This window comes from Rattus rattus, chromosome 18 (genome assembly GCF_011064425.1).
Source record: "Rattus rattus isolate New Zealand chromosome 18, Rrattus_CSIRO_v1, whole genome shotgun sequence".
Classification (NCBI taxonomy): domain Eukaryota; kingdom Metazoa; phylum Chordata; class Mammalia; order Rodentia; family Muridae; genus Rattus; species Rattus rattus.
Genome location: NC_046171.1, coordinates 40,658,370 through 40,684,979, shown reverse-complemented (window position 1 = coordinate 40,684,979; position 26,610 = coordinate 40,658,370). Strand labels below are relative to the sequence as shown.

General features: G+C 42.7%; 1 protein-coding gene across 1 annotated transcript in view; it reads right to left on the bottom strand.

Moving 5' to 3' along the window:
- Window positions 1-3,100: 3,100 nt before the first annotated feature.
- Wasf1 (WASP family member 1) overlaps window positions 3,101-26,610 on the bottom strand; it is a 50,847-nt gene continuing 27,337 nt past the window's right edge. The window contains exons 2-9 of the mRNA XM_032889178.1: window positions 20,029-20,189; window positions 15,229-15,363; window positions 11,020-11,173; window positions 9,542-9,659; window positions 8,231-8,403; window positions 6,717-6,896; window positions 5,041-5,669; window positions 3,101-4,021 (exon numbers count right to left, since the gene is read on the bottom strand). Coding sequence (XP_032745069.1) covers window positions 3,864-4,021; window positions 5,041-5,669; window positions 6,717-6,896; window positions 8,231-8,403; window positions 9,542-9,659; window positions 11,020-11,173; window positions 15,229-15,363; window positions 20,029-20,161 — 1,680 coding nt within the window. The 5' untranslated portion in view covers window positions 20,162-20,189 and the 3' untranslated portion in view covers window positions 3,101-3,863. The remainder of the gene's footprint in view (window positions 4,022-5,040; window positions 5,670-6,716; window positions 6,897-8,230; window positions 8,404-9,541; window positions 9,660-11,019; window positions 11,174-15,228; window positions 15,364-20,028; window positions 20,190-26,610) is intronic.

The window sequence follows — 26,610 nt, the reverse complement described above, 5'->3', positions numbered from 1 at the left end:
AACTAAGTAACTAATAACTAATAGAAACAGGCTAACTAACAACTAACAGAAACAGGCTAACTAAGTAACTAACAGAAACAGGCTAACTAAGTAACTAACAACTAACAGAAACAGGCTAACTAACAACTAACTAACAGAAACAGGCTAAGTAACTAATAACTAACTAATAGAAACAGGCTAACAACTAACAGAAACAGGCTAACTAAGTAACTAACAGAAACAGGCTAGCTAACTAACTAACAACAGAAACAGGCTAACTAACTAACTAACTAACAGAAACAGGCTAAGTAACTAATAACTAACTAATAGAAACAGGCTAACAACTAACAGAAACAGGCTAACTAAGTAACTAACAGAAACAGGCTAGCTAACTAACTAACAACAGAAACAGGCTAACTAACTAACTAACTAACTAACAGAAACAGGCTAACTAAGTAACTAACAGAAACAGGCTAAGTAACTAAGTAAAGCCTGTTTGGTGGCCCACACTCATCCTGATTCTTCTGTTGTAGATGGAGGGAGTTCAGCCACAAGAAGGTGGGCGTTACCCAGTAGCTTTCATTCTTTTGGAAAGTAAACTGACCCCAGATAATTTGTTAATAACATAAAACAAAACCCTCTCTCAGCAAGGTAAGCCGAATACCCTACACTAAAAGGTTGTTTTGATTCTCCCTTGGAAATCTGGCTTCTTCAGTCAATGCTTCTATCTTCCAGAAACATTCTCAAAAACAAAAGTCTCTATAAGCTATGATAATAAGCACCCTGGGCTTTAGTGAAAAGACATCTACTTATTACTAGAAAATCTTTACCAGTTTCCCTTTGGATTTCCCTTAACTGCTCAAACCCCACACCATTAGGTGTTGGTTACTTGGTTAGTTAATCTTTATTTAAAAAGTATACACACTAGGGACTGGAGAGAGGCCTCAGTGGGCAACGTGCCTGCCACATACGTCGAAGGACCAGAGTTTGGGTACCAAGAGTAAACCTCGGTGCACTGGTACACATCTGTGATCTTAGCGCTCCTGTGTTCGGATGGGAGCTGGAGACAGAGGAACTCTGGAAGCTTGCAGGCCAGTGAGCTTGGTGCACGCAGTGGCCAGCAGTGCGAGTGCATTCTCTAAACAAGGTAGAAGGTGAGGACTGACACAGCTGCCTTCTGGCCTCTACATGTGTACATGACATGTGTGCCCCACCCCGCACATGCACATCACAGGTATAGACACATACAAATATTTCTTAAAAAAAATGCAAGTTACAACTTTTTAATTATAAGTACACTTAAGAAGACAGACTTCAAACTGTCATATTTTAAGTTAAATCTGATACTATATTTTCCTAAGGCTGGAAAGGAACCTGGAGTGGTTATTTAAACTCTTGTTCGAAACCTGTGGTTCTCAACCTGTGGGTCAAATACCCTTTCACGGGGTTGCGAATCAGGTCTTTACATTACGATTTGTAAGTTACAAAATTCGTGAAGTAGCAATGAAAATAACTTTATGGCCGGGGGTCACCAGGACATGAGGAACTGTAGTCAAGGGTCACAGCATTAGGAAGGTTGAAAAACACTGCTCTAAACTAAGCCACCTAAAAGAGTGAATCAAAGCTTTTGTTACGCCATTAGGAATTTTTTATACACAAATTGAATTGGCATAGTTCAACTTCGTTCATCATTTCTACTTTTCAAAGATCACAGGTTATTTGCTTGAATACCTCCCATATTATTATGTTAGCAGTGTCCTTATAAATCAACCTATTTCCCCAACAATGTTTCATGAAAGAACTCACCTCAAGCTTAGATGCAAGCCAGTAAGCACTCACGTTTTCGTTCATGAGCTCATGTGTCCGGGTCAGGTTTGCTTACCTGTTTACCGTATGCCAGGAGGCAGGTGCACTGGGCTTGGCTGCTTTAACACGGTCTCTTCTTGGTGCCATTCTCTACGAGGATTCTGCTCTGTACGACAGCATGGAGATGGGAAACGGAGAAGGGGAGGGACATCCAGGAGAAGGCCTCCACGTAGAACTGGTAACAACTTCACTTCAGTCACATGTCCCAGGTCAAAGCATATCTTAGAGGCTCCTAGTTACATGGGTGCAGGAACACAGCACAAATCTCGATGGTGAGAACTGGCAACTGAAGTGCAAGATGTGGGTATAGACAGGGCTGAGAGTGAGGTCACTCGAAAACACAAAGCAAAACCAACCAGCCAGACAGCTAGTCACTGAACCACCAGTAAGCAGCCAATCAACCAGTCAGCCAGCCAACCAACCAATCAACCAGTCAGCCAGTCAGCCAGCCAACCAACCAGCCAGCCAGCTAGTCACCAAACCACCAGTAAGCCAGTAAGCCAGCCAGCCAGCCAGTCAACCAACCAATCAACCAGTCAGCCAGCCAGCCAATCAACCAGTCAGCCAGTCAGCCAGCCAACCAACCAGCCAGCAAGCTAGTCACCGAACCACCAGTAAGCCAGTAAGCCAGCCAGCCAGCCAGCCAACCAACCAACCAATCAACTAGCCAGCCAGCCAGCCAGCTAGTCACCTAACCACCAGTAAGCCAGTAAGCCAGCCAGCCAGCCAGCCAACCAACCAACCAATCAACCAGCCAGCCAGCCAGCCAGCCAACCAACCAACAGACAGACCACCTAGCCAGGCTCCATTTAGTTTAGCTTTTGTGTCGTTCTACTGAGAGCAGACCTTACCACGCACGCACACTGACCTCATACGCTCATCCTGACAGCCTTGCCAGCACTGCGGGCCAGCAAGTCACAGCTGGCTCCTCAGCACCTTTAACACAAGTAAGCCGACATTAACGGTGCCTCCTGTCACCTTGCACCGATGCAACACCAACCACTCGCCATCACACAGGCGGCAGGAGTGCTGTCACACTGACAACACGGCAGGTGGAAGGGAACGGCAACCTGGAATGTTAAGACCACGAGGGACAGAGACACCGAAGTGTGCAGCTCCAGAAATCATGGCATAAACGTTCCCTTACGTAAGAGGCCACTTGTACTTTAAAACTGAGGAATTGATGGAGCTGGAGTTGTTCCCTGAAATCTCTCACACGATTGCTTGCGGATTCATTCAGAGGGCGACACCCGAGAGCCTTTAAAATGAACCGTTTATTACATCAGATTGTAATTCTCACATTATGTAAGTTACACGTATGCTTATTCTGAGTATCTCACATGGAAAAATTTAAACTTCTATAGGCAAGCAAAACTGTACCACACAATAGATAAGTGGGGAGGGGTTCTGCTAAACGTTCAAATAAGGCAAGTATTTAAAAACAATAAAATGGTAACGAAAACTAACCACTCCTTTAAGAGAATCCAACACTACAAGCTACATGTTCTTTCTGAGTGCGTTCGTGTAATCGAGGCAGTGTGTCTTCATTGAGACCATCAAGAAACGGAATAAGGCTCAACCACGGACAGAGCTGCCTTCAAGATTCCATTCTCGGTTGTGTTCTTCAAATGTAAAAGAAAAAAATATCACAAAGTGCACAATTAAGGTCTATCAAAAACTGAATCTGCTACTCTAATAACCGCTGTCCATGCTTAATACTTAGTAGTTTATTGGGCCAAATTATATTTTCCGGGGTGGGGGGGGATGAAGATAAGCCACTGTGAAATATTTAGTTTGAAATATATGCTAATACTTTTCATAGAAATCAAAAATTATGGAGGAGAAGGGTTATTCATCATGGGGAATAGGAAGCAAAACACTAGAATGACCGAACATTTTCAAAGATCAAGCGCCACGGAGGACATGTGCATTCAGCCTTGCAACACGGAGCGACACGGCCCTCACTCAAGCCAGTCTACTTCATCGAACTCCGAGTCGTCCACAGCGACTCGGCCCTCTCACTCCAGCCAGTCTACTTCATCGAACTCCGAGTCGTCTTCCGAGTCGCTGTACTCCACAGCGATGCGGCGCGACAGGATGGTGGCCACGTCGTTTTCAATCCGCTCATGCTTCGCTTCCTGTTCACGCTGCTCTTCCACTTTGCGAAGCTGAATGCCTGACGGAGCAAAGCCAGATCAATCGCTTTAAGTCAGATCGCAAAGCTAGACGCGGTCCTTCTGGATTAAACCCAAAAGGTCTGAGGACCGCTGATAAGATAAAAAGCAACCCCCACTGAGAACGAACGTACAGGAATCATATTTGAGTTGCTAGGCCTTTGGTTACATGATCATCTACCTGTGAATTGGATACTGACCCCGCCCCACCGAGCTGGTCCTACAAGTATCTGTTTGTCCACCGTGCTCTATTCTACCTCCCCCTAAGAGGGTAACCAGACGACACCCGTCTATCACCTCTGTGGGCAAATAAACACTGAGGAATCTGTGGCCTTAATGTCCCCTGAGCCTGAAGGAAAGGCACCATTAATTCTGGACTCCTGCTTAGGAAAATGTTAAGAAATAAATCAACATGGCCTTTCTGGTTTCTAAGAGAAGAACCAACCTTAATCCTTTAGAAGTATCTGGCAAAACGAGTGTCAATACCCAAATACTAGTTCTACACTGGGAATGCCATTTTAAGGAGGTTAATATAAGTACTAGAGAGAATTTCTATTAAATTCCCTGTATCATAGAAGCCCAACGCTGTAAATTTCTTTTTAGACAGTCTCACTGTAGCCTAGCCTGGTACGGGACTAAGCGTAGCCAAGAATCACCTAGGAACATCTGATTCCCCCGCTGTCTCTACTTCCCCAGGGCTGGGATTACAAGCCTTCGGGCTTATGTAGCACTCGGGATCCAGCCCAGGGCTCTGCACATGCTAGGCAAGCACTCCTAACTACTGAGCCACATGCTGTCAGCTTCTCATTCGTTTGAAGAAACCCTCCTATTTAAATGTGTTGTTTTTCCTGAAAGTCATTTAAAATCTAAGTTCTACTTAGCTAGCCTGCTTCCTAACTACCATATGTACGAACACACGACCACCTAAAAGCTTATAGGTGTGGACCACTTTACGGTCTCCAGCGCTCCACTAACTGCGCATGCGCTCTCCCTGGCGCGCTGCCGCGCGAGCTGAGATTACCTTTCCGTATGGCCTCCAGCAGCACACTCCTCGCGTCACTGATCACGGGTAGGGTGGAAGGATGGCGCTTTGGCTCAGAGGCAGGCAGGACTTGTGAAGGTGGGGACGGAGGCATTAATGGAGCATGGGGACCAGGGGCAGGAGATGGAGTTGGGTGGAGCCCAGAGGGAGGATGCGCAAGAGCTGCGACCGTGACAGGTGATGATGGCCGAATGCCTGGAGGAGGCAGAGGCGGCGGGGGCGGGGGCGGAGGCAGCCCCTGCACTTCACCTTGTGGGAGTGGATGAACCGGTACAGTCTCACACACTGGGGCGGCTCTGGCTACCGGGGGAGAGGGCTGTACTAGAGGAGGAGCGATTGGAGGAGGAGCTGGGTGAAGAACACCAGGGGCGATCTGAAGAGGGGCTGGAGGCGGGGGCACTGCTGGGGCCTGCAAGGCAGTGGCTGGAGGAGGAGGCGGGGGAGGCACGGGAGGGGGAGGAGTTGAGGTCATGGAAGCTCTCAGTGAGGAGGTGGACAGGGCAGACGGGAGAGGTGGTGGAGGAGGTGGGGGCGTGGGGCTCACAAACACGGGTGTTCTGCCTGCAGCTGGGGACTGGGGACGATTCTCTATCAAACCCGCAGCAGAGCTGAAACGACAGACACCCTAGACGTAAGTGACCGGCAAGCTGAGGAAGGAGGAGACTGCAGAAGCAGTAAACCACTGTAGCTGCACCACAGTAATAAACCCACTAACAGGCTCCTATGGAGGCCTTCAACTATTTAACATTATTCCAAAGAAGAAGTAGAAGTGCACGAATTCACACCTGACGCTTTGGTTTATAATAAACTTTCCCAACAGCCTCGACGTTGTAATTTCACGTCTCCTCGGGAGTTCCCTGCTTACCTCAGTAAATAGTGTTCAGTTCTATGCTGTGACACCCCCACCCCCCCATGCACACACACCGACTGCACTGACTTACAGCAGTGTTTGGCTAATGTGATGGTAGCGTTTTGTACCGAGGCTGTTACACATCATTATGTCATTTCAGTGAAGCCAATGCCAGCTCATTAAAAACCACAAAGGAAACTCACACCTCTTTCTTCCTAGGGCTGACAGACCAAATAAGCCAGTGATAGAGGCTTTGGTGGCTTATCCTGTTTTAAATGGGAAAGCTGGTCTGTATTTATTTCTCTATCAGGAAACCTCTTTTTCTAAGTTGGACAACTGATCGCATAAAATTTAAAACAGCCTTACTGAAATACTGCCACGAGCGACTTCCTACCATCCTGAGGTCGCTACGATATGTTTAATATCAGACTGACATCTTTCACCGTCATACTGTAAGACTTCATCTTTCCTTGATAACTATATACAGTCATGCTAGTTAATAACTATATACAATCATGCCAGTTAACAAGGCTGTAATCACACACGAAAACACTGATCCTGAAAGCAATTAGCTAAACGTCCCCAGGAGACCATGCCAGCTCTAACGACAGGAAAGTGACCACATGTCATGTCTAAAGGCGACTGGCTCCCAGGTTTGTCATTTATGGATGGTCTTGGGCAGCTCCCACACAAAGATGGCAGACTTGTGATAAAGTGTTTATCCAGAAAGCCTAAAGTGTTTATTACTGAAAGGAAAAGGTGGCTGATCCCCGAGACAAAGCGTCATGAGGCTGTCCCCACATACCTGATACAGGTGGGAGTGGGTTTTGCATCTCCTGCTCCATGCATTGGTGGAGGTGGAGGTGGTTCATGGGGTCTGACTAAGACCCTCTCCTCAGCTCTGGTTAGGAGTTCACTCATCTGACTGAACGGCAAGGCAGAGAGTGAGTACGATCCATCCATGTGATCCACATATGTCTGTGGCCTTAAAGAAATACACAGTATCAGTATGAGTGTGAAACACACAGTATCAGTATCAGTGTGAAACACACAGTATCAGTGTGAAACACACAGTATCAGTATCAGTGTGAAACACACAGCATCAGTGTGAAACACACAGCATCAGTGTGAAATACACAGCACCAGTGTGTCTGTTAGAAACACTTCTCCACAGTCAATCTCTTCAGTGCCGTAGTTTATTTCTGTGTGACTTGTATTAACCAATGACTGATGAGCGAAGTGGAACTTATCACCACTCGGACATTCTGTTGTCTTAAACTAATGGCTTCCAAAAGTCTTGTAATAAGAACCAACTCTCCCTGCTTCTAGAGTCAGAGAGAGGCAAGAAAACTCAGAAGACAGCCGGGTAACATGAGATTTAGATAAACAAGACTCTAGGTGAGCACGTGAGGGTTTGTGATGGCAGCACACTCTGGGAGCACAGCTGGCTTAACAGACGTGCACAGCGCATGTCAGAAGCTCCTGAACCTACACAGTAGACGGGCCAGACGTCACCTGTGTCTAACCGTAGCAGAAATGCTTACTACACGGGTTTTTTTTTTTTTTTAATTTCTGCTTTTCAGTTTAAGCAGCTTAATAGTATCTCTTAGATATATGTTTGCTCTTAAAATAGGCCCCGAAATTTTAGTTATGCCTCCAAGACTTTCTATGTGTTTTCAAAGGAAACATTACGCTATTTTCCAATAAAATCAGTATGGCCACATATACATAGGTTTATCTTTTCCACAGAGGCTTGAAAGCCTGTCTGTTATGGTAGCATGTTACTTAGATAGGGCTCCTGGCCACTGAGAAAGGAACAGGATCTAACCTGCATGTCTGTAAAAGAAAGTAATTCTGTCTGAAATCCCTGACTTATCTGAACTTAAGGATGTGGAAAAGAAAGGAAGTCGGGGGACAGAGAAAAAACAAAGTCAAACTTCTTCTTAACTCCTGCTTCCTATGAGACAAGAACCAATACTAAAATTAAAAATATTGCAGATACACGCTCTTATGGCACTCTAATACACTCTACCTCAGACACGAGGCAGTACTTCAGCCTTCGGATAAAAGCTAAAACAAAAATGTACACTTTAAACTGTTTTTCTACAAACGACAACACAAAGTCCAAATATGAAAATGACCTGCCCGAGCAGGCTAGAACTTAGCAGGTTCGGTGGTCAGGGTTGGAATTATTTTTATCGTTAGAAAGCCTTGCAACTCAAGGGTTCAAAAGCTTAAGATCTGGAAGTATAGAAGTGTAGGTACTGCAGGTAAATCCAATGTTTACCATTCATCAGGAAATAGATAAGTAAGAGAAACCTTGTCTCAAAATGAGAGGCTGGGCCGTTAGCAACTTCAATGTGCTTGTGGAGGAGATCGGCGTCATCTTCAGCCAGCTCCGGACCTTGGGCCAGCTTCTGCCATTCTCGCCGCCTGTCATGCGGTGCTCTTGGCACTTTTTCTGGTTCATGAGGACGGTCTAGATTTTTCTGCTATAACAGATGTAATAAAAACAAAGCCAGGTGGTAAAATGCTAAATCCTTAAAAGGAGGTTATAGCAATCAAAATAAAACCTGAGGCCAATACTGAAAATGTCAATGTCAGCATAATGTAGCAAAACACAGACCCATTTTTCTGCACATTCAGAGTTAAAACTGATCAGAGTTCACTGTAATCCCAGTTTCTTACCACGGTTTGGTAACTCAATTTCAAACTGAGAGATTAGATACAAAATGGTGTGTGCCTAGATTGAAGGCAGAGAGTCCTTAGGATGGGAAGAGTCACTAGCTCTTACTTCTATACCCACTTTTAGTAAGTATCAACGTTTTACCGTGGGTGGAACTGTCAACCCCCAGTGAAATAACTAAGACACTAAGTTATCTGTATGGGAAATGGCCAGAGAGTGAAACCAGGGGAGACAGTATAAAGGCCTGGAGAAGGGCCAACAAATATCAAATGTCCAAAGGAGAAAGCAGGTGACATACATGAAAAAGTGTCAGGTGTAAGACCGGGCGTGCTGTGAGGGTGACAGGCACAGCCATGAAAAGGTTCTACTTCAAGCACAGTTTAAGAACCCTTGTGCTTAGCAAACAAAACCTGTTCTCGGGAGCGCTCTGGCCTGCCAGTCACCAGTCTGCAGACCCAGCTACAACACAAGGGCAGGCACTGTCCAGCACACGAGCATGCAACAAGAGGGCATTATGGGGACTGAGGGAAGCGGAGACAGACAGAGGCATGGTGAAGACAGACTGTGCCTCTGCTGTGCCAAAACAGAGCTGGTTTCTTCCTTCTGTGTGCTTTGAAAATCGTTTTAGATATGAAGTAAGGCAGACTGGGAAAACTTTATCAAAGTGGGGAGTGAACTGCAATAGACCGGTCGGGAATTTAGTGCAAACATAATAACCTGCTGAACACAGCGTGGCCACGTGGGGCTTAAAGAGACAATGGCTGAATTTACCAACTTCACTCACACCTGCACGATGCCTTCCTGGGATCTGTGTAGTTATAATGACTTTAAGGCACGGACCCAACAAACAAGGCTGCCAAGGTGTAACTTAACAACGTTTCTCGGGTGCGACAACACATGAATACATAAAAAATAACTTCGAGTGTTTGAATCTTTCGTAATACCTTCTGCTTTCTCTTTTCCTTCCTCTTATCCTCTGTATCTTGCAACATCTTTTCTTTCCACAGATCAAAGAAATACGAAGGGTTGGTATAAAACTTCAGCCCCTCCTTACCATCGTCCCTGGAAAACAGCGCACCCAGCACAGCGCATTAGTGAGACAGAAACAACCAGACCAACGCTTACTACTGAGGTGTGCTTCCCTCATCATAGAGCACAGCATGCACACAGTGTGTGCACACAGTGTGTGCACACAGTGTGTGCACACAGTAGTGCCTTGCCAGGCATGGTGCGCGTCGGTGATCTTGGCACTCAAGGCAAGAAACTAAAAGGTCACAAGTTTGTGGCCACTCCAGATGACACGAGAAGATTGCATCTCAAAATAAGCATTGCCAAAATACGGTATTATCGTAATACATTTTTCTAAGTAAATCCAAAAGGAAACTATCGAAAATGGAAAAGCAGATGCTTTTCAGGGTTGACTAATAGTTTAAAGTACTGTTGCTCAACTGTGAGGCCCACTTTTGCTGAATACTAAATTTCCAAGTCCTTTGGGCAGTAGGAAACAGGAGCATTGCTTCAAACAGAGAACTTTTCTCGTTTCTGCTAGTGTTCTAACGGACTCACTGTCTCACCAAATCCAAGGGGTTTCCTAATTTTCAGCATGTTACATATAACATGTAACTGTTACATGTTAGCACTTGCATGCATGCTGAACTACAGCTTCAAATCATAATTTCAGTTTCAGTTTTTTCAGGATAGGTGCTATACTTCTGTTTTTTTTTTTAAATGATCTTACTATTTTCTTTTTATTTTTTAAAGACTTATTTATTATATATAAGTACACTGTGGCTGTCTTCAGACACACCAGAAGAGGGCATCAGATCCCATTACAGATGCTTGTGAGCCACCATGTGGTTGCTGGGATTTGAACTCAGGACCTCTGGAAGAGCAGTCAGTGTTCTTAACCTCTGAGCCATCTCTCCAGCCCAGGTGCTGTACATCTTAAACTACCTATTTAACAAACCCTGTGAAAGAGTTCCCAAGAAACACTGAGTAATTCCAGACTTCACTAGAATAAATGGTGCAAAGTATTAAAACCTACATATTCATTACAGAAGGGCTGCTGTACACTGAGGACAGACAGAAGGCAAGGATGATGGCTGTCAGTACTGGGGGATTTCCAGCTTTACTTTCTTATGATTGCGATCTAAATTAGAAAGACAGCGGCCACTTCCTTGACACAGTCCCACGGTAATACCACGGTAAGAGCCTCGCTGGTGGCCGCTCATAGTCATCACTCCAACAGGCCCAGCTTCTGGATGTCAGAGCCTTTAAGCTCCTCTGTGAGTAAAGGCTTGTGAAGGTCGTAGGCAGGAAGGCCGTTCTCTGTCGGCTACACTCAAAAGCAGCTAAAAGTGTGCACGATTCAGCGTTCAAGTCTGGAGTGTGGGGAGGCAACGGGCTTAACTTATCTGCTGACCTGTAGGGTGTGAGGACATTGAGAGGCGGAGGCTGCTCGCACACATCGTACGTTTCCTGCAGTGGGATAGGCAAAGTCTTGCGGTCGAAAAGCTGCTGGTCCTGGATTGTAGAGCTCCGGAAAGCTTTTCTCATCGTTATGTCTTGTAAGGACACTAAAACAAAAACCACAAATTCGTCTCCTGCTCCTAAGACAACTCCACGGAAGGACATGTTAATACTGCATACTTGTCTCAAGGCCGGTATGCCAGGAAGGTTGTGTGCCCTAAGTCAGGGGTCGTTTCTGAGTGTTTTATTATTGCATTTACCGTTCTCCGCCTGACCTTCTAGAAGAGCTTTTAACACAGCCTTTGCTTTCAAAAACTCCGACCAACACTTCCTTTTCTTTATCGCTATTCTTGCCCACCCGACCTAACTTAAACACTGTACTTTTCTCCTGTCTTTTCCCATCTACCTTTACTCCCTGTTAGCTTACGGTCAGAAGGGCCTGAAGGGCTACTGTGCTCCCCGCTATACTATAAATATTACACATGGGTGATCTGTATTAGCTTTGACCTTACTCTTCTATTGTACCACACCGATTTCAACCTAACCATGCATTTTTGAAGACTGAGACTATCGGTTTAGTATCTTGTACATTAGTAACTGCTAGAGCCTCATCACATCTGTGATGATTGAAAATTAGCTTCGTCTACTTTTGTGCTCTCCAGCATATTGAAATAACGTATACATCAAAATTCATCAACGCACTGTAGTCTTGACATAGTGATTTCTTCACGTTAAAAAACTGAGCAAAGGGGTTGGGGATTTAGCTCAGTGGTAGAGCGCTTGCCTAGGAAGCGCAAAGGCCCTGGGTTCGGTCCCCAGCTCAAAAAAAAAAGAACCAAAAAAAAAAAAAAAAAAACTGAGCAAAGCCAGTATGGTGGCTTCTAACACTTGGAGAGGAGGGCAAATTTGCCATGAGTCCCAAGACTAATTTATAGACTCAAAATAAAACCAAAATCAATAGAAGAAACTACCTTGCATATTGAATATGTATTTGTATTGTCAATATACAAATACCACACTCAGAGCAATGTCAGCAGTCAATTGCAGTTTCCATCATTTTCCCTAAAGTACCCTAACATCTCTTAAGGACGGTTCAGGGACATGTGAATCTGTATGTCACAAGGGGAGCAATGGCCCAATCGTGGTCACAGCATAACTGCATGCATTTCAACAGGTCCACACATCTAACTTGTGACATACGGGCAAACATGAGGATAGAGTTCAGAGCTGTCCCCCACTCTCAGCAGAGTGGCTCGGGAGGTATTTAATGGGTAAAGACTGTATGTGATGAGTGTTTTCACTGATTTTCATGGCACTTAACCTTTCAGTGAGAGACTACCATTCCTTCTTTAAACACAGAAAAGCTATAAAATACACAAGAGGCCCAACAACAGAGGCTAAGCAGCCACCAGCACAGAGAACCGAGATGTGTTCTTGAGGCCGGTTCTCGCACGATACTGTTTTCAGGCTACTGGAAGCGGCCTGTGTTTGGGGCAGTAAACGTGGACCACTCACTGCAGCCCCTCTCTCTGCTCACCACCGCTAACTATGAACTGAAACAGAGAGCCTGGTGCCAAATGCCCCAAGCTGTTTTGGCGAAGGATCTAAAACGCGTGCAAGAGAGTAAGCACTTTTCCAGCTTCAGTTCCTCACCATGTCATCTTAGTGATAAAGCGGACACTGTGACAAAGGTCCCTTCCACCCAACAACATCCCACTTTACCTCAGTAGTAATACATGCACGGTAAGTATGTCAGCTCAACATGCTTGCAAGCAGAATCGAGTTAAATAAAATTCTATTCATTTATAACATTTTTTACACATTTTCTAAATTACACTGGCAGTTTTCATGGTTGCTACCACTTAAAGATAATACAAAACACCTTTATTATACTCTGTAGTTTAATTATATGTTCATGTTATTTTTCTCTGAATTCCCTCTAAATTTCAAAACCCAAATTGAATCACAAATCTCGACAGAACAATTCCAAAACAAGTGTTTGGCTTTTAGATTTAGAATTTTTCGCCATGTTTCACATAATTTAAAGAAATAACAGAAAAAATAAAGCAAGTTATTTATAATTCTAAAATACTCACACCTTTAATCTTTGCTGATAGCTATAGTTTTACTTCGAAGTTTATTAATGCTGTTAAGACTAAGACATTTATTAGCATTTAACAGCATGAGAGTAACCAGAATATATATATATATATATATATGTAAAACTGTCAAAAAAGAAAATCAAGAAATGCAAATGCAACATTTTTAAATAGCATTTTTAAATTAAATGAGACTGAATTCATACAAGTATTATTACTGGCATGCATTTATAACGAGATACTAAAAAGAAAATGTTGACATAAATTATACTTGAAAGTATTTATGATTATAATGTATTTCTCAGCAGTACCAAAGACATATTTCAAGAACTCTAAGTTACGTGATTAAGGTGCATAAACAGACTTCAAAGGAAACCTCCAAGAAAGACAACCGACAGACGCCAAACAGACACGGCACAGAGGGCCTGGACCCAGGAGACAAGAAAACTTAACCACTTCACAATAAAAAGAGAATCCAATCTTAAAACGGGCAAATGGATTGGGTTTAGAAGAGAAAACTAGGGGGCAGAGAACGGAATGGATATTTCTCCAAGAAAATATGCACATGGCTCTGATCTCAGTGTCATCAGCCCTCAGGAGCTTATGAAGAGAGCGCAGATGCCCTGATCACGAGCCCACTTAAATGTCAGTCACTCACTGACACGTCCAGAACAAGGAAATGCAGTGAGGCAGATGGTCAGTGCTAAGACACACGTAGGGGGAGAGAAGTGCGGAGTGGAGCCTCCTTACAGTGTGCTAAAAGTGTTCTAAAACCAACCATACTTGGCTGAATATGCTAAAACGACGTCACTGAACTGTACGTAATGGCTGCGGGAAGTTAAAGACCGATAAATACGCATTCCATCGTGTCAAAAGGGCTTTGCTTAATTATCAAGATATTCATCCTAACATTCTACTCTCTGCTTTCAAAATATTCTTTAATGTTTTCATTGTTTAAATTTAGATCTACAACTTGAATTTGTACTCAAGATGTTATTCAGAAAAAAAAATGGACGAATATATTATGAAAAACTCACTCCCTATAGCAGTGGTTCTCAGCCCTTGGTTGCAAATCCTAGGTGGACCTCTACCTCCCAATGAATGTTCTAATTCGTAACAGTGGCAAAATCACGGTTATGAAGTAACAGTAATAATAACTTTATGATTCGGGTTACTATAACACGAGGGACTGTACTAAAGGATCACAGCATTAGGAAGGCTGAGACCCTTCTACAGCATAGAAGGAAACATTATAGTCTTGGTTTCATTTCTTTTTATGGATTAAAAAGGGAAGGAATTTGTGAATTATCAACGTCTCAAGGTGTTTTTTAAACAAACGAATATTAGCATGCAGGGTAGCTACAGACGCACGAAGTCTGCTTTTACCACTAACATCTCTACCATTGATAACCAGCAGTGTTACAAGACAAAAAGACAAAAACAGAACCCTGGCATTTCTGTTTTACTCTTAGCATAGAACAATTTTGGGGGGAAATGTTCTTTAAAACAGGTAGTGGCCATCAATTAACCATGGAGGTAATAGTTTAGCAATACTGCTCAGAGGCTCGGGAGAAGAAATTACAGCCAAACCTTACGATTTCAGAAACTTTTCATGTAACTTTAGTTTCTCGGACAAAAAGTGCAAAAAGACTAAGGGAGACAGAACTTAGGGGTCTAATTAAAATGTCTTTATGTGAAAAAAATTAGGGGATGGATAGCACACACAACAAGGATGGTTTTTAATGGAGAAATGGAAAGCCAGGCTGACGGCTCTTATAGATAATACACAGATTTATTTCTGCAGACACAAAGGTCAGGGGTAGATGGCATGTTCACACTCATTTCTGCACAGACACAAAGGTCAGAGGTAGATGGCATATTCACACTTATTTCTGCACAGACACAAAGGACAAGGGTAGATGGCGTGTTCACACTCATTTCTGCACAGACACAAAGGTCAGAGGTAGGTAGCATGTTCACACTTAATACTGTTGGGAAACACTCTCACACCTCCTCTGTCCTAATGCTACGTAAAGGGAAATATAGAAAGAGGAAAAACTTACGTTCTTCTTCTTTAGGATCAAGCTGTGTGACACTAACGGACAATCGGTCCACGCGCTCTTGCAATGAGTTAACTCTGAAGGAAAAACTATGTGCTTCATTGAATAATTCTCCAAATATGTCTTCAGCATATTTACCTAAGCAAAAAACAAAATATACCGTAACTGTTACTGTCACCACCATTCACGATAAGCAGTTTAGCAGCTGAAGTCTGCTGCACTTGGAACTAACTTTCAAGACAGACAGCAGAATCGAGACAGGCTACTACTGTCTCAGAAGACACAGAACCAACACTTGGTAGAGACAAGTTACCTCCTCTTATTATAATTCTTTTAAAATCATCAAAAAGCTAGAATTCTTCCATATTTTTCTAGTGATGTGCACACAACCTTATTACCAAAAAGTGTAAGCCAAAAGCAACCAGAAATCTTCTGAAGTTCACAAATTTTAAACAAGGATGATGTTTAAATAAATATGGAAAGCGATTTAAAAAGCAGAATAAGTTCAAATCTTTATTTCGTTCACATAAGAAGCTGGCATTAATCCCCTCGTCTGTTAAACAAGAATAAACGTATGTATCTCAAAAAGAAGATTTAAGAAAAGAGGACATAAGCAACACAATGCCGGGTAGCAGCCTGGTATAAAACCCGATTTGGCAGCAGGTGTCTTAGTCTGAGGCGAGAAGGGAAGAGGGACGCTGGGTGTGGGACACCTTTTAAGAATAGCTCCTGCATCTACAGGTCATTCGGTTAGCTACGCGCCTGCTCATTCTTTTCTGAATGGTTTCTCTACTTATCCATTGGAGATTCTTCAGCTAAGCAAGACGTTATTTTTGAACAAGAGCCACAAACCTCTAACACCACACAGGGTATTCAGCCTCATCTGTCCAATGTCTGTCTGCCAAAATCTAGGTCACCTATCCTCTACTCTGTTCCCTACCTGGAGTCTATGGATTAGATACGGCACTCCGGGTTTCTGTGCTGAAGTGGCACTGAGATGGTGGGGCATTATAAGCTGGGGTCCGGTACAAGGTGACCAAGTCATGGCAGCGTCTCTCAGTGGGCTCTTGCACTGTTCTCGCAGACTGGATTAGTTCCAAGTGAGAAGTTGTGATCGAGCTACCCCATGCCATCCACCCCTGCCTCGGCTAGCTCTTCCCTCTGCTTCTCCATCACACTGTGATCTCATCAAGAGGCCGGGCAGGGAAGGCTGCTCAGACCCAACTTCAACCTCAAAAGGTGTGCCCTAAATAGATCTTCTCCCCGTAGGAACCCAGCTTCAGGTGTTTGGTTAAACAGGAAATGGAATTATATACTATCCATCAAACTATTTACATTTGAGAGGGAAAACTAGACTTTATTAGTTCCTTTAAGCAGTATAAACAGGCGAGAACCACAGGGAGAGAGTGGAAAAGACAACCATTGGATGATTAGAACCACAACAGTTAAGAGACAAAACAGAAGCAAGTTATAGAACGTGAATGTTGAATTTTCATTAGCTATCTATTACAAAGCAGAATTGTTTTCTAATAGGAAAGCATCATTAAACGTTTAATTGGGTTATGTATTTCTACTAAGAAGCCACGGGAGGCGCTGTCGTTTATGTCCACCACTGTGCTCACAGCAACTGTGTGTTGTCGGTGCTTTGAAACGCACAAGTGTCCAGAGCGATTTCACCTGTTTCTTGTTTTTTGAGGCAGCCTTAGTCTGTAGCCCAGGCTGTCCCCCAATTGCAGCGATCACCTCTCGTCAGCCTCCTGAACGCTGGAGTTACAAATGTGAGCCCCAGGGCCTGACTGTCACACAATCATTTCATAGCTTTTAATTGATTTAGATAGTTTTTTTTTTAAAGAAACTTAAAATTATAAGTGTTTCAACTGTTATTTTGACTGTTTTGAATAAAAACTGGCGTGAAATGTATTCTAAGGCTTTCTTGCCATCTTAAATGGAGTATAAAGCACACTACAACTTAAACTTCCTTGTGGCCTCAGGACCAGGAATTAATTATGAAAGTCAATGAGTTGTCCTAAGCCACAGAAGGCCTTAGAATATGTAGATATCTGCATTGACACAGACAGTCTCTTTGCAGTCTCTGCTCAGCCTACCCTTCCTTCTCTGCTGTGAGCTATTTATTTTAACCGAACTCAGGCCTCTTCTGTCAATCCTTCGAAACATACAGGTTTAAGAAACGGAACTATCAAATGTGCCAAAACTATTGAAGTAAAAGCAAACAGGTTCTGAGAGGGGTCGACTGGCCACCCTGTGTCTGGTTCTTTAGTGTATGGGATTATTTAAGGAGCCAAGAAGCCTTTTAAATTTAGCTTAATTTTAGGTTTCTCATTATGCCAAGTAGGAAACCATGAAAGGTTAATTTCAGGGCAATAAACTGTTGTTACACTTTGAATCCATGCGATTTTCTCTGATTTACAGTCTCCATGGGTAGCTTAGAAATTATCTGTATTCAAATTATCTGAATTCAAACATTAAGCCTAATTGTAACTCCATCTTAGAGCGTTTCTATGACTTGGTGCTACAATAAACCATGTGTTTAACTGACACTGCTTACTTGTCCTCTCCCAGAGTCAAAGATTCTTCACTCTCATCCTTAGATTACATAAAAAGGTTAGAATTTCAACCAAATCATATTAGTGCTAAATTCTGTACTGGGCACACACATACCTAAAATACAATATTATTAAACTCAAATTTTATTTAAATTTAAGAATGTTTCCCCAAAGTTACTGGTGTCATTTTTAAGTATTAATATATGGGTTATTATTAATATACTAACACGTGCATGAAATAGATTTGTGTATGAAGTTTTATAACATTAAATCAACTAATTTTAGGCCCTAGAAAGTCAGCAAAATCTTTTAAAAACATGGCTAATTCTATGTCAATACAATATCTGAGACCTTTAAGACTTTAGTTTTCACTAGTGTTAAAAACTCAGACTGGTTTTCCTGTTGAACAGGTAAACTATGTAATTTTAGTGGTTTCAGTAACTGACCTGAGAAAATAGCCACCAACAGGAATAAAGACAGACTTAAATTCATTTCAAATGAACAGCCTTTTATTATGCCCTCAGCTATTTCACAGGTGATGCGAGGGTTTTATATTCTCAAAAAGAACACTCAAAAATGAGATTTGACTTATTAGAGGTCACACTTGCAAATGTGCACCTTGATCTTTCCTGTGCTCTCTTTCAATGCTGGCAGAGGTAGCAAGCCAAGGCAGACTCTCGGTTTAACTATGTGAGCCTGAGGGTCACCAACCAATAAACCACTGTGCACTGGGCTGCTAAGCAGTGATGCTTAGTGGGTGAGGTAATTGTACTTATGATGGGTGTGCTAAACAGAGACATAAAAAGCGTGACTGTGTAACTTCCTATAGTGTCCTAGCTATAGTGGTAAAGACCCAAGCCTTTTTACTTCTACATACATACATATGTACATACATACATACGTATGATTAACAATTTCTTGGACCATGTGGGAAAGGATCTTGTAGTTTTGTATAAGTGAGTTCTGTATTTGTGAATTTAATCACAACCAATCTTTGAAAAGAACTGAAAAAACTTGCTTCTGTACTGAATACATATAGACTTCTCTGGTAAGTAACAGTTAACGGTTATACACATAGCTTTTATGAAGTACTAAGTGTTGTGAGTAAATGTATACGGTTTGGGAAAATGTGTAAACGCCCCATCTTAGCTAAGGGACCATCAGTGAATTCTGCTGTGGAGGGATCTAGAGTTGATCCCTAATGAGCACCAAGAGGAGACGGGAGTTTAAAGATTAGGACAAGAGCCAAACCCGAGCACTAGGAATCTCAGATGGGTATGACAGGGGAAAACCTAGTAGAGATATACTCAGGAGAGCTATCTAGTCAGGAAAAGCTAATTCATATTCAAAGTGAAATATGGATGTCTAAATAAAAAGCTCATCCCTTCCATTAGAAGACACACTGTGTACCGTGTGTGTGTGTGTGTGTGTGTGTGTGTGTGTGTGTGTGTGTGCGCGCGCGCGTGGTCCATGTGAGACGGGTCCCTCACTGAACTGGAAGCTCACTGTTTCAGCTACGGTGCCGGGCCAGTAAGCCACTGGGAAATGCTATCTTTGTTCCCCAATAATGGAGTGAGAGGCGCACGTAGATACACTCAGCTTTCTATGTGGATGCTAGGGATTTGAACCTATGCACTATGGTGGCAGAGCAGGCACTCTGACTCAACTGTCTCACTAGGCCTAATGCCGTCCCTTCTCTCCAGTCCATCTTGCCTGCCAGAACTTGCGTTTTCTTGCTGTTTATGTTATGGTATGTTTCAGACTCTTGATCCCATGTTGTGACGTCACACAAACTCACTAGTTAATCCAGCACTAGTGCTGGCCTTCCTTTGATCTCTACACGTTTGATACTATGAAAATACTTCCTGGTATTAACAAACTATATTTAAAAAGAGATCCTGAGGTCCCAAATACAAATAGCTGAATTCTACGAAAACAGAAAACAGACAACGAGCAAGCATCGCACAGCTCTGGCTCTACCCTTCAGATCAAACCCCACCTCACGTCAGTTTTACGACTTGTAATCACCGTGTGCTGTTTTGAGAGGCTCTGTTATTTCCTTAATAGGAAGAAATTACTGTTATAACTCATTGACTTTACTTAAAGTGACTGAATTTTCATAATGACGTTATCATCTTTAGATGAAACATCCCTCCTAAATTAATAACAAGTGCATTTTAACATTGTAACTCCAAAGCAAACGCTGGTTTGCAATATTTCAAGTGACATAAATTCTTACTTAGGCTACTCAGTTGTCTAATTATATTTGCCAGGGAGATGTTGGTCACACATTCCAGCTCGTTCTTAATGCCCCTGGGCAGTGCTGTGTGGCACAAGTGCCTAGGGTCGATGTTTCTTTTCACCAGCGGCATCTTGAGCTCAGCCGCTGTGCCAGCTCACCTGTGAGAAGCAGAAAGAGAGGCCGGCGTTAGTCAGAGAAAGACACACGGAAGAATAAAGGTACTTACGGTATGAGATGAAACGGAGCCACTCGACCCAAAGAAGCCAAACTCATTTGTTAATTATTTCTTTGCAATTATTCCAATTACATCGTCCTTTCAAACTTACTTTCAGCATCAACTGACCCGTGGGGAATCCACACCGTTGCTATTCACCGTGTGTGGAGATGTGTACTATGTAGCTGGTGTAAGAGGAGAGAGAGTCTGAAACAGCTGGGGAAGGAGTGTCACATCTATATTTCTGTATATACCAGCCATGCCCAGTAGCAACGCCCTAAACCTCATCAAATCTACCGAACGTCTGATTACCAACTTCTTTGCATTTCAGCCTGTCCCCTCATTTGGGTGACTCCCCGTGCAAAAATTCAGCAAGCAAGGGTCAGTCAAACAGCACAGGTCTCTCAACACCATGGTTCAAATTTCACTGACCAGAGAATGATATTAACTATAGATGTATGAACTCCAGCGTGATTACTGGCGGCCTGGGCACAAATCGCTGCTCCTGTGCGGTGCATGCCGGGCGCCGCGAAGCTGGTTGGGTGCGGTGCATGCCGGGCGCCGCGAAGCTGGTTGGGTGCGGTGCAGGCCGGGCGCCGCGAAGCTGGTTGGGTGCGGTGCAGGCCGGGCGCCGCGAAGCTGGTTGGCTTGTACGCATTACTCAACCACAGGCAGCAAAGCTCCACCTGGGATGCCTTCTTGCCTGCCATCCTAAACCCACACAAAACTTCCCAAAACAGGCCGTGAAAGGGGTCACAAAGACAAAAGAGCAGCAAAGGACAACAAAAGAAGATAATGCTGAGAGCGAAACTCAAATGCAATCCAAGGGGGATAAGAGGACAGACAGATGGCTGGAAATGCCACCCCTGCCACTGCTTGAGAGACTAGCTACACGACGGGAAGAGCTTAGTGAAGGTCGGCGTATAGTCACAAATGAGGAACGCCCTTGTGAAAAAAGGGAGCATGTTCTGTAGAAAGGAAATGCTGGAAGAATTCCACACCCAAGGAACCTTAGCGCTGGGAGGCTGCACGCACTTCAGAGGGAAAGATAACACGTCGTTGTTGGAGGCTGGTCCAATCGTGGCAGAACCGAGCTGCGCGCTGGCCAAGGCAGAGGAAGATGCTCATGTTGCTCGCCGAGCTATTGTAGGCCGTACAAGTCACTGTTCAAAATGCTCCCGGCAGGTTCCTCAGTGAGAAATAAAACCCAATTCTTATTGCTTCTAATGTTCTAAGCTATAGTTTACTTACGCCCAGTAAACTTTACTTTTAAAAAAGGCCCCTGCGCACTTAAAACAGTGAGAGTTTTTAATTCTTTGTGGGTGTTTTTAAGTATGATTTTTAATGAAGCCACCTATGTATGGAAGCATAAAGCAATATATAAGTATCAAACTATCCCAAGATGAGATCCCACAATGCTGCTGAATCTTTAGGGGGGAAAAAAAAACAACACAAAATCAAGTTATACAAACTCGCATTTTCAGAACTCAAAAACTTAACCTATAAGAATTATTTAAGAATTTTAAAGGAGTTCATGTAAATAATGCAAAAACCTCCATTTTAGGAGGTGACTTACAAATTCTTACAGTTTTAGACAGGGAGGAAACTAACTAGAGAGCTTAGACTCAGGGGTTTCCCTCTCCTTTCCTCTGCTCTGCCCTTCCTTCTTCCCTATTAAGGGAAGGGGGTTAAAAGAAAAAGGGGGCTATAGTAATATTATGAGAAATTAGACAAATGGGATGGATTATTAAATCTACTTTTAAACAAAATCATTTTCTAGCCATAATCTTACACTGGTAGAGATCTTCATATTTTGATGCAGAATTGAAGTCATATTTTCTTACGTTGGTACAGAATTTGTATATTGATACAGGTTTAAGGCTTTCATTGGTATAAACTTCTGTATGTTGATACCAAATATAAAGTTAATTTTGTTACTATTAGATAGGTATTATGCCTATATAACTCTCTTAAGAATACAAGGCTTAGACTCAGTCCTTTAATAGCTGCAATTACAAACTTTAGAATAACTAAGTAATGCAAGTTAATAGTCAGACAGTCAGACTCATGGTCATAGTAGATTCTAATTTAGTTACAATAAAATGTTTACAGGATTATTCAAATAGTAAATAGCAGCTAAAAATGTTTAGTAATTCAGCTATGCTATATACAGATAGATGGTCTTCAAAAGCATCAGAGATCTACCGAATATGGCATTTAAGGTTATTTCATTATTAAAAAGTCTTCTGACTACGAGGCATGTCTACTCCTGACTGTACGCCATTCCACTTTATAGAAGATGAGCTTCAATACCTCCACGTGGAGTTGCTTCAACTGTAGGAAGCTGGCCACTGGGCAAGAAATGCCCTAGTTTTATCTGCAGACAGAATGCTGTCCAAAAAGGACAAACGGGTGTAGGACAGTTGACTGTAAAACTGCCAAGACAGGATAAGCAAGTCCTTCATAGTTCCTGCTTCACTTAAGGTCTGCAGAAGTTCTGGGCCAGAAGGCTGAAGACAGACGCTTCACCGTTATAAGGAATACTGGGGACTATCCAGTCAGTCAGCTGCCTCTGCCAATTGTCTAAACTTTGGAAGCTGTGTTTCTGCCCTTCCTGAATCCTCAGATATTTATTCCTTCTCAAATATCTGACGGGGCTGCAGTCTCACAATTAAACTTAAGCTGTTTAGCGTTGAAGATGTTCTAGATTTGAAAAGATGCTGTTTTAGGATGGTAATACAAGTTAAAATAGAAGATGATTTAGGTACAAAATTATAAACTCATTAAGTTAGGTTAGATGATAAAATACTTTCTCTGAATACTTTTGCTAAAAAAAATGGACTGGATGTTATAAATGTATATGATACCTTATGGTTTTGATAATTGTTATAATGATATTCAATCTGTATCTGAGGGAAAGAGCCTTTTATCGGACTAAAAGGGGAACTGCTGAGGTCTGGTCTTCCTGTCTATTGTAATGCTAAGTGCAGGCTCCCAAGACCTAGAATCTGCATGTAGCCCGTAATTCTGACCCTCAGTTATTTCTGATGGGTAAACAAGGATGCCAACAGCCAACAGCTGGGAAGAAGAGATATAGGTGGGGTTGAGGATTCCTGGTCTAGGAGTCAGAGGAGAACCATGAAGAGGAAGGTACAGGAGGCAGAAGGAGAAGCTGCCATGGGTTAGGTGGGCCATAAAAGCGTGGCCCTGAGGGCTGGCCATCTGGAGTTAAGAGCAGCCCAGATGAAGCCCAGTAAGTAGTAATAATTCCAGGTTATGGATAAGAAAGTAGACTGCAGTAACAAAGAGGGTAGGTATCTGCCCAGCTCTTGTGCTGTTTAAGGCTTATTGTAAATATAAAGGTTCCGTGTGTCTTTTATTCAGGAACTGGTCAAAGATGGGGTAGAAACCCCAGGTTGGGAATAAAAATTTCTATAACAGCTAATAGACTATAATTATAATCAATAACTATGCTGTAGTTTAAATGTAAAATGTCCTCCATGTAGTCATGCATTTAAAGGGTCCTCAGCTGGTGACAGTATTTGGGAGGCTACAGAACACTCGAACAGGCCCTGCTGGCCGAGGTGGATCTACTGAGTGTGGGATTTAGAGGGATGTAGCCTGCCTTGCTGGTCCTCCCTGCTTCTCAGTCTAGCTGCCACACGAAGTTCTCCACTACGTGACCCTGAAGCCACAAAACTGCCGCCATCCCTTCTCCATCAGTCACATGATAACAACAACGTAAACAAAAACAATCACCAAACACCTTCTCCGTCAGTCACATGACAACAGTGACAAGAAAATAAACAACCACCAAACACCTTGCCTAAGTTACTTTGGCCACTACTTTATCAGAGCAATGAGAAAAGTCACTAATATAACCTGGGGAAAACAATTTCCAAAGGGGCATATTTACTAATATGTTATAATGAGGTCAGCAGTAAGTGACTAAATCTTAGGACTCAGGTCAGTCAAACCATCTATATTCATTTCAAATTGTTTCTTAGTTAAAAATTATTTTCAATTATCCTATGAATAAGGATACTGGCTTTTGTTATTCAACATAGAGATGCATTGTGTGATCGATGGGAACAGGTTAGTATGAAATAATTATTCAAATAAAAAGTTCCAGTACTTTAAATATTTTAAGAAATTTTGACAGAAAATTTTTGCGTATGTGGTACATACATGCGTGTGTGTGCATGTGGCCCAAGTGTGTGCATATGTGTGCAGAGGCCCACATTGGGTATTTTCCTATGTGGCTCTTTACCCTGCTATGACTATTATTAATGTTACTTTTTGAGATAGGGTTGTGCATCGAACCTGAACTTGTCATTGCAGCTAGAATGCTGGTTTGTGAGCTCCTAGATCTGCCTCTCTCTGCTCTCTCAGCACTGAGGTTACAGGTATGGGACACCACACCCACCTTTTATGCGTGCAGATTTAAACTCAGGGCTCCAAACCCCTGCAGTCTTCACTTACCTGCTGAGCCATCTCCCCACTTAAGAAAACGACTGTTAAAAGAAATGTCCTGCTGCTACCTTAAAGGATAGGACTGACTTAATTACATGCAATAAACTAATTAAATAATTTGATCATGAAAATTATTCATAAAAAGTTTTCTTAAAATACAGTACAAATAACAAGATGTTCTACAATTGTAAAAGGCAAAACTGATTAAGAAAATATAAGTCTTTAAAAAGAATTATATATAACCAATCTAATTTTGAAACACAAATTCAATTATGTAAACTAACAGGCCCCAACAATAAATTATTATAAAACATATTATAAAATATACCATTTAAAAAGGGTACCAGGGGTCTTACAGCTTGCTTCCCTCTAAGCCTCAAGTGTTCATAGTCCAGACTTTCATTATTGCAAATGAAAGACTGGAAGAAAAAAAAAAAAAACAGAGCTTAAAAGTGTAATAAAAGAAGCTTGTAGCATACCGTCAAGGTTATATAAAATAACAAGTTTCCTCGTTGTTGGGAATAGTACACTATTCCCTATTCACAGATCTTTAAAATCCTGCATTCAAGATTTAAAAAGCCAATATATGAGAATAAAGAACTGTGACTCATGCTGGGTAACTGAGGTACCAAATTGCTTTGAGATGCTCTGTCCTTTTCTCAAAGAAACTGTCCCAAGAATAATGCTGTCTTTACAAAAAACCAGGTAATTTTATTTTGTATCTCATGTGACAATACTATAGTGTTACATTTTGATAGGCCGAGACTGAAAAGAATAAACTGTTATGTGAAATGGAGTAAAAGCCAATGAAATACGCTACCCTGTAATCCTAACACTGACGCTGTGGACCAACTCCAACTCCCAGAGGGTTGAGAGACAGTGAGGACAAGCAGTAATCTGATCCAGATAACAGTTTATTATGTGATTCCATGTTACTCTTCAAGCAAGTGTGTATTTCTCCTGTTAATAAACCAGTACTGAAAGTTTACAAATCTATTACATAACCGTATTATTACAGTAATGTTCTTTTCAATAATTTAAGGAATGTTACTTTGAAATCTGAGCGGTGGCACTCATCTCTCACAACTTTTAAGTGGCTCAGGCTCAGTGGGGGAAAACACTTGCTGTGGAAATGTAAGGTCCCCAAGTTCCAACCTCCAAAAACCACTTAGAGCTCGTGCTTCTGCAATCCCAGTGCTCCTGAGGTGAGATAGGAGGCAGAGGCAGGAGAATGCCCAGAAGCTTGCTGACAAGATAGAAGCCTATACAATAAGGCCCTGTGTAAAAGTGGGAGGTGAGGACTGACATCAGTGCACACACCAGTGAGGCCCTCTGACCTACATGTACACACATACAGTGCACACACCAGTGAGGCCCTTTGACCTACATGCACACACACATACAGTGCACACACCAGTGAGGCCCTCTGACCTACATGTACACACACACAGTGCACACACCAGTGAGGCCCTCTGACCTACATGCACACACACACACAGTGCACACACCAGTGAGGCCCTCTGACCTACATGTACACATATACAGTGTACACACCAGTGAGGCCCTCTGACCTACATGTACACACATACACAGTGCACACACCAGTGAGGCCCTCTGACCTACGCGCACACACACACACAGCGCAACAACCAGCACGCCCCTCTGACCTACATGCACACATACAGTGCACACACCAGTGAGGCCCTCTGACCCACATGTACACACACACAGTGCACACACCAGTGAGGCCCCTCTGACCCACATGCACACACACACAGTGCACACACCAGTGAGGCCCTCTGACCTACATGCACACACACATACAGTGCACACACCAGTGAGGCCCTCTGACCTACATGCACACATACATGCACACACCAGTGACACCTATG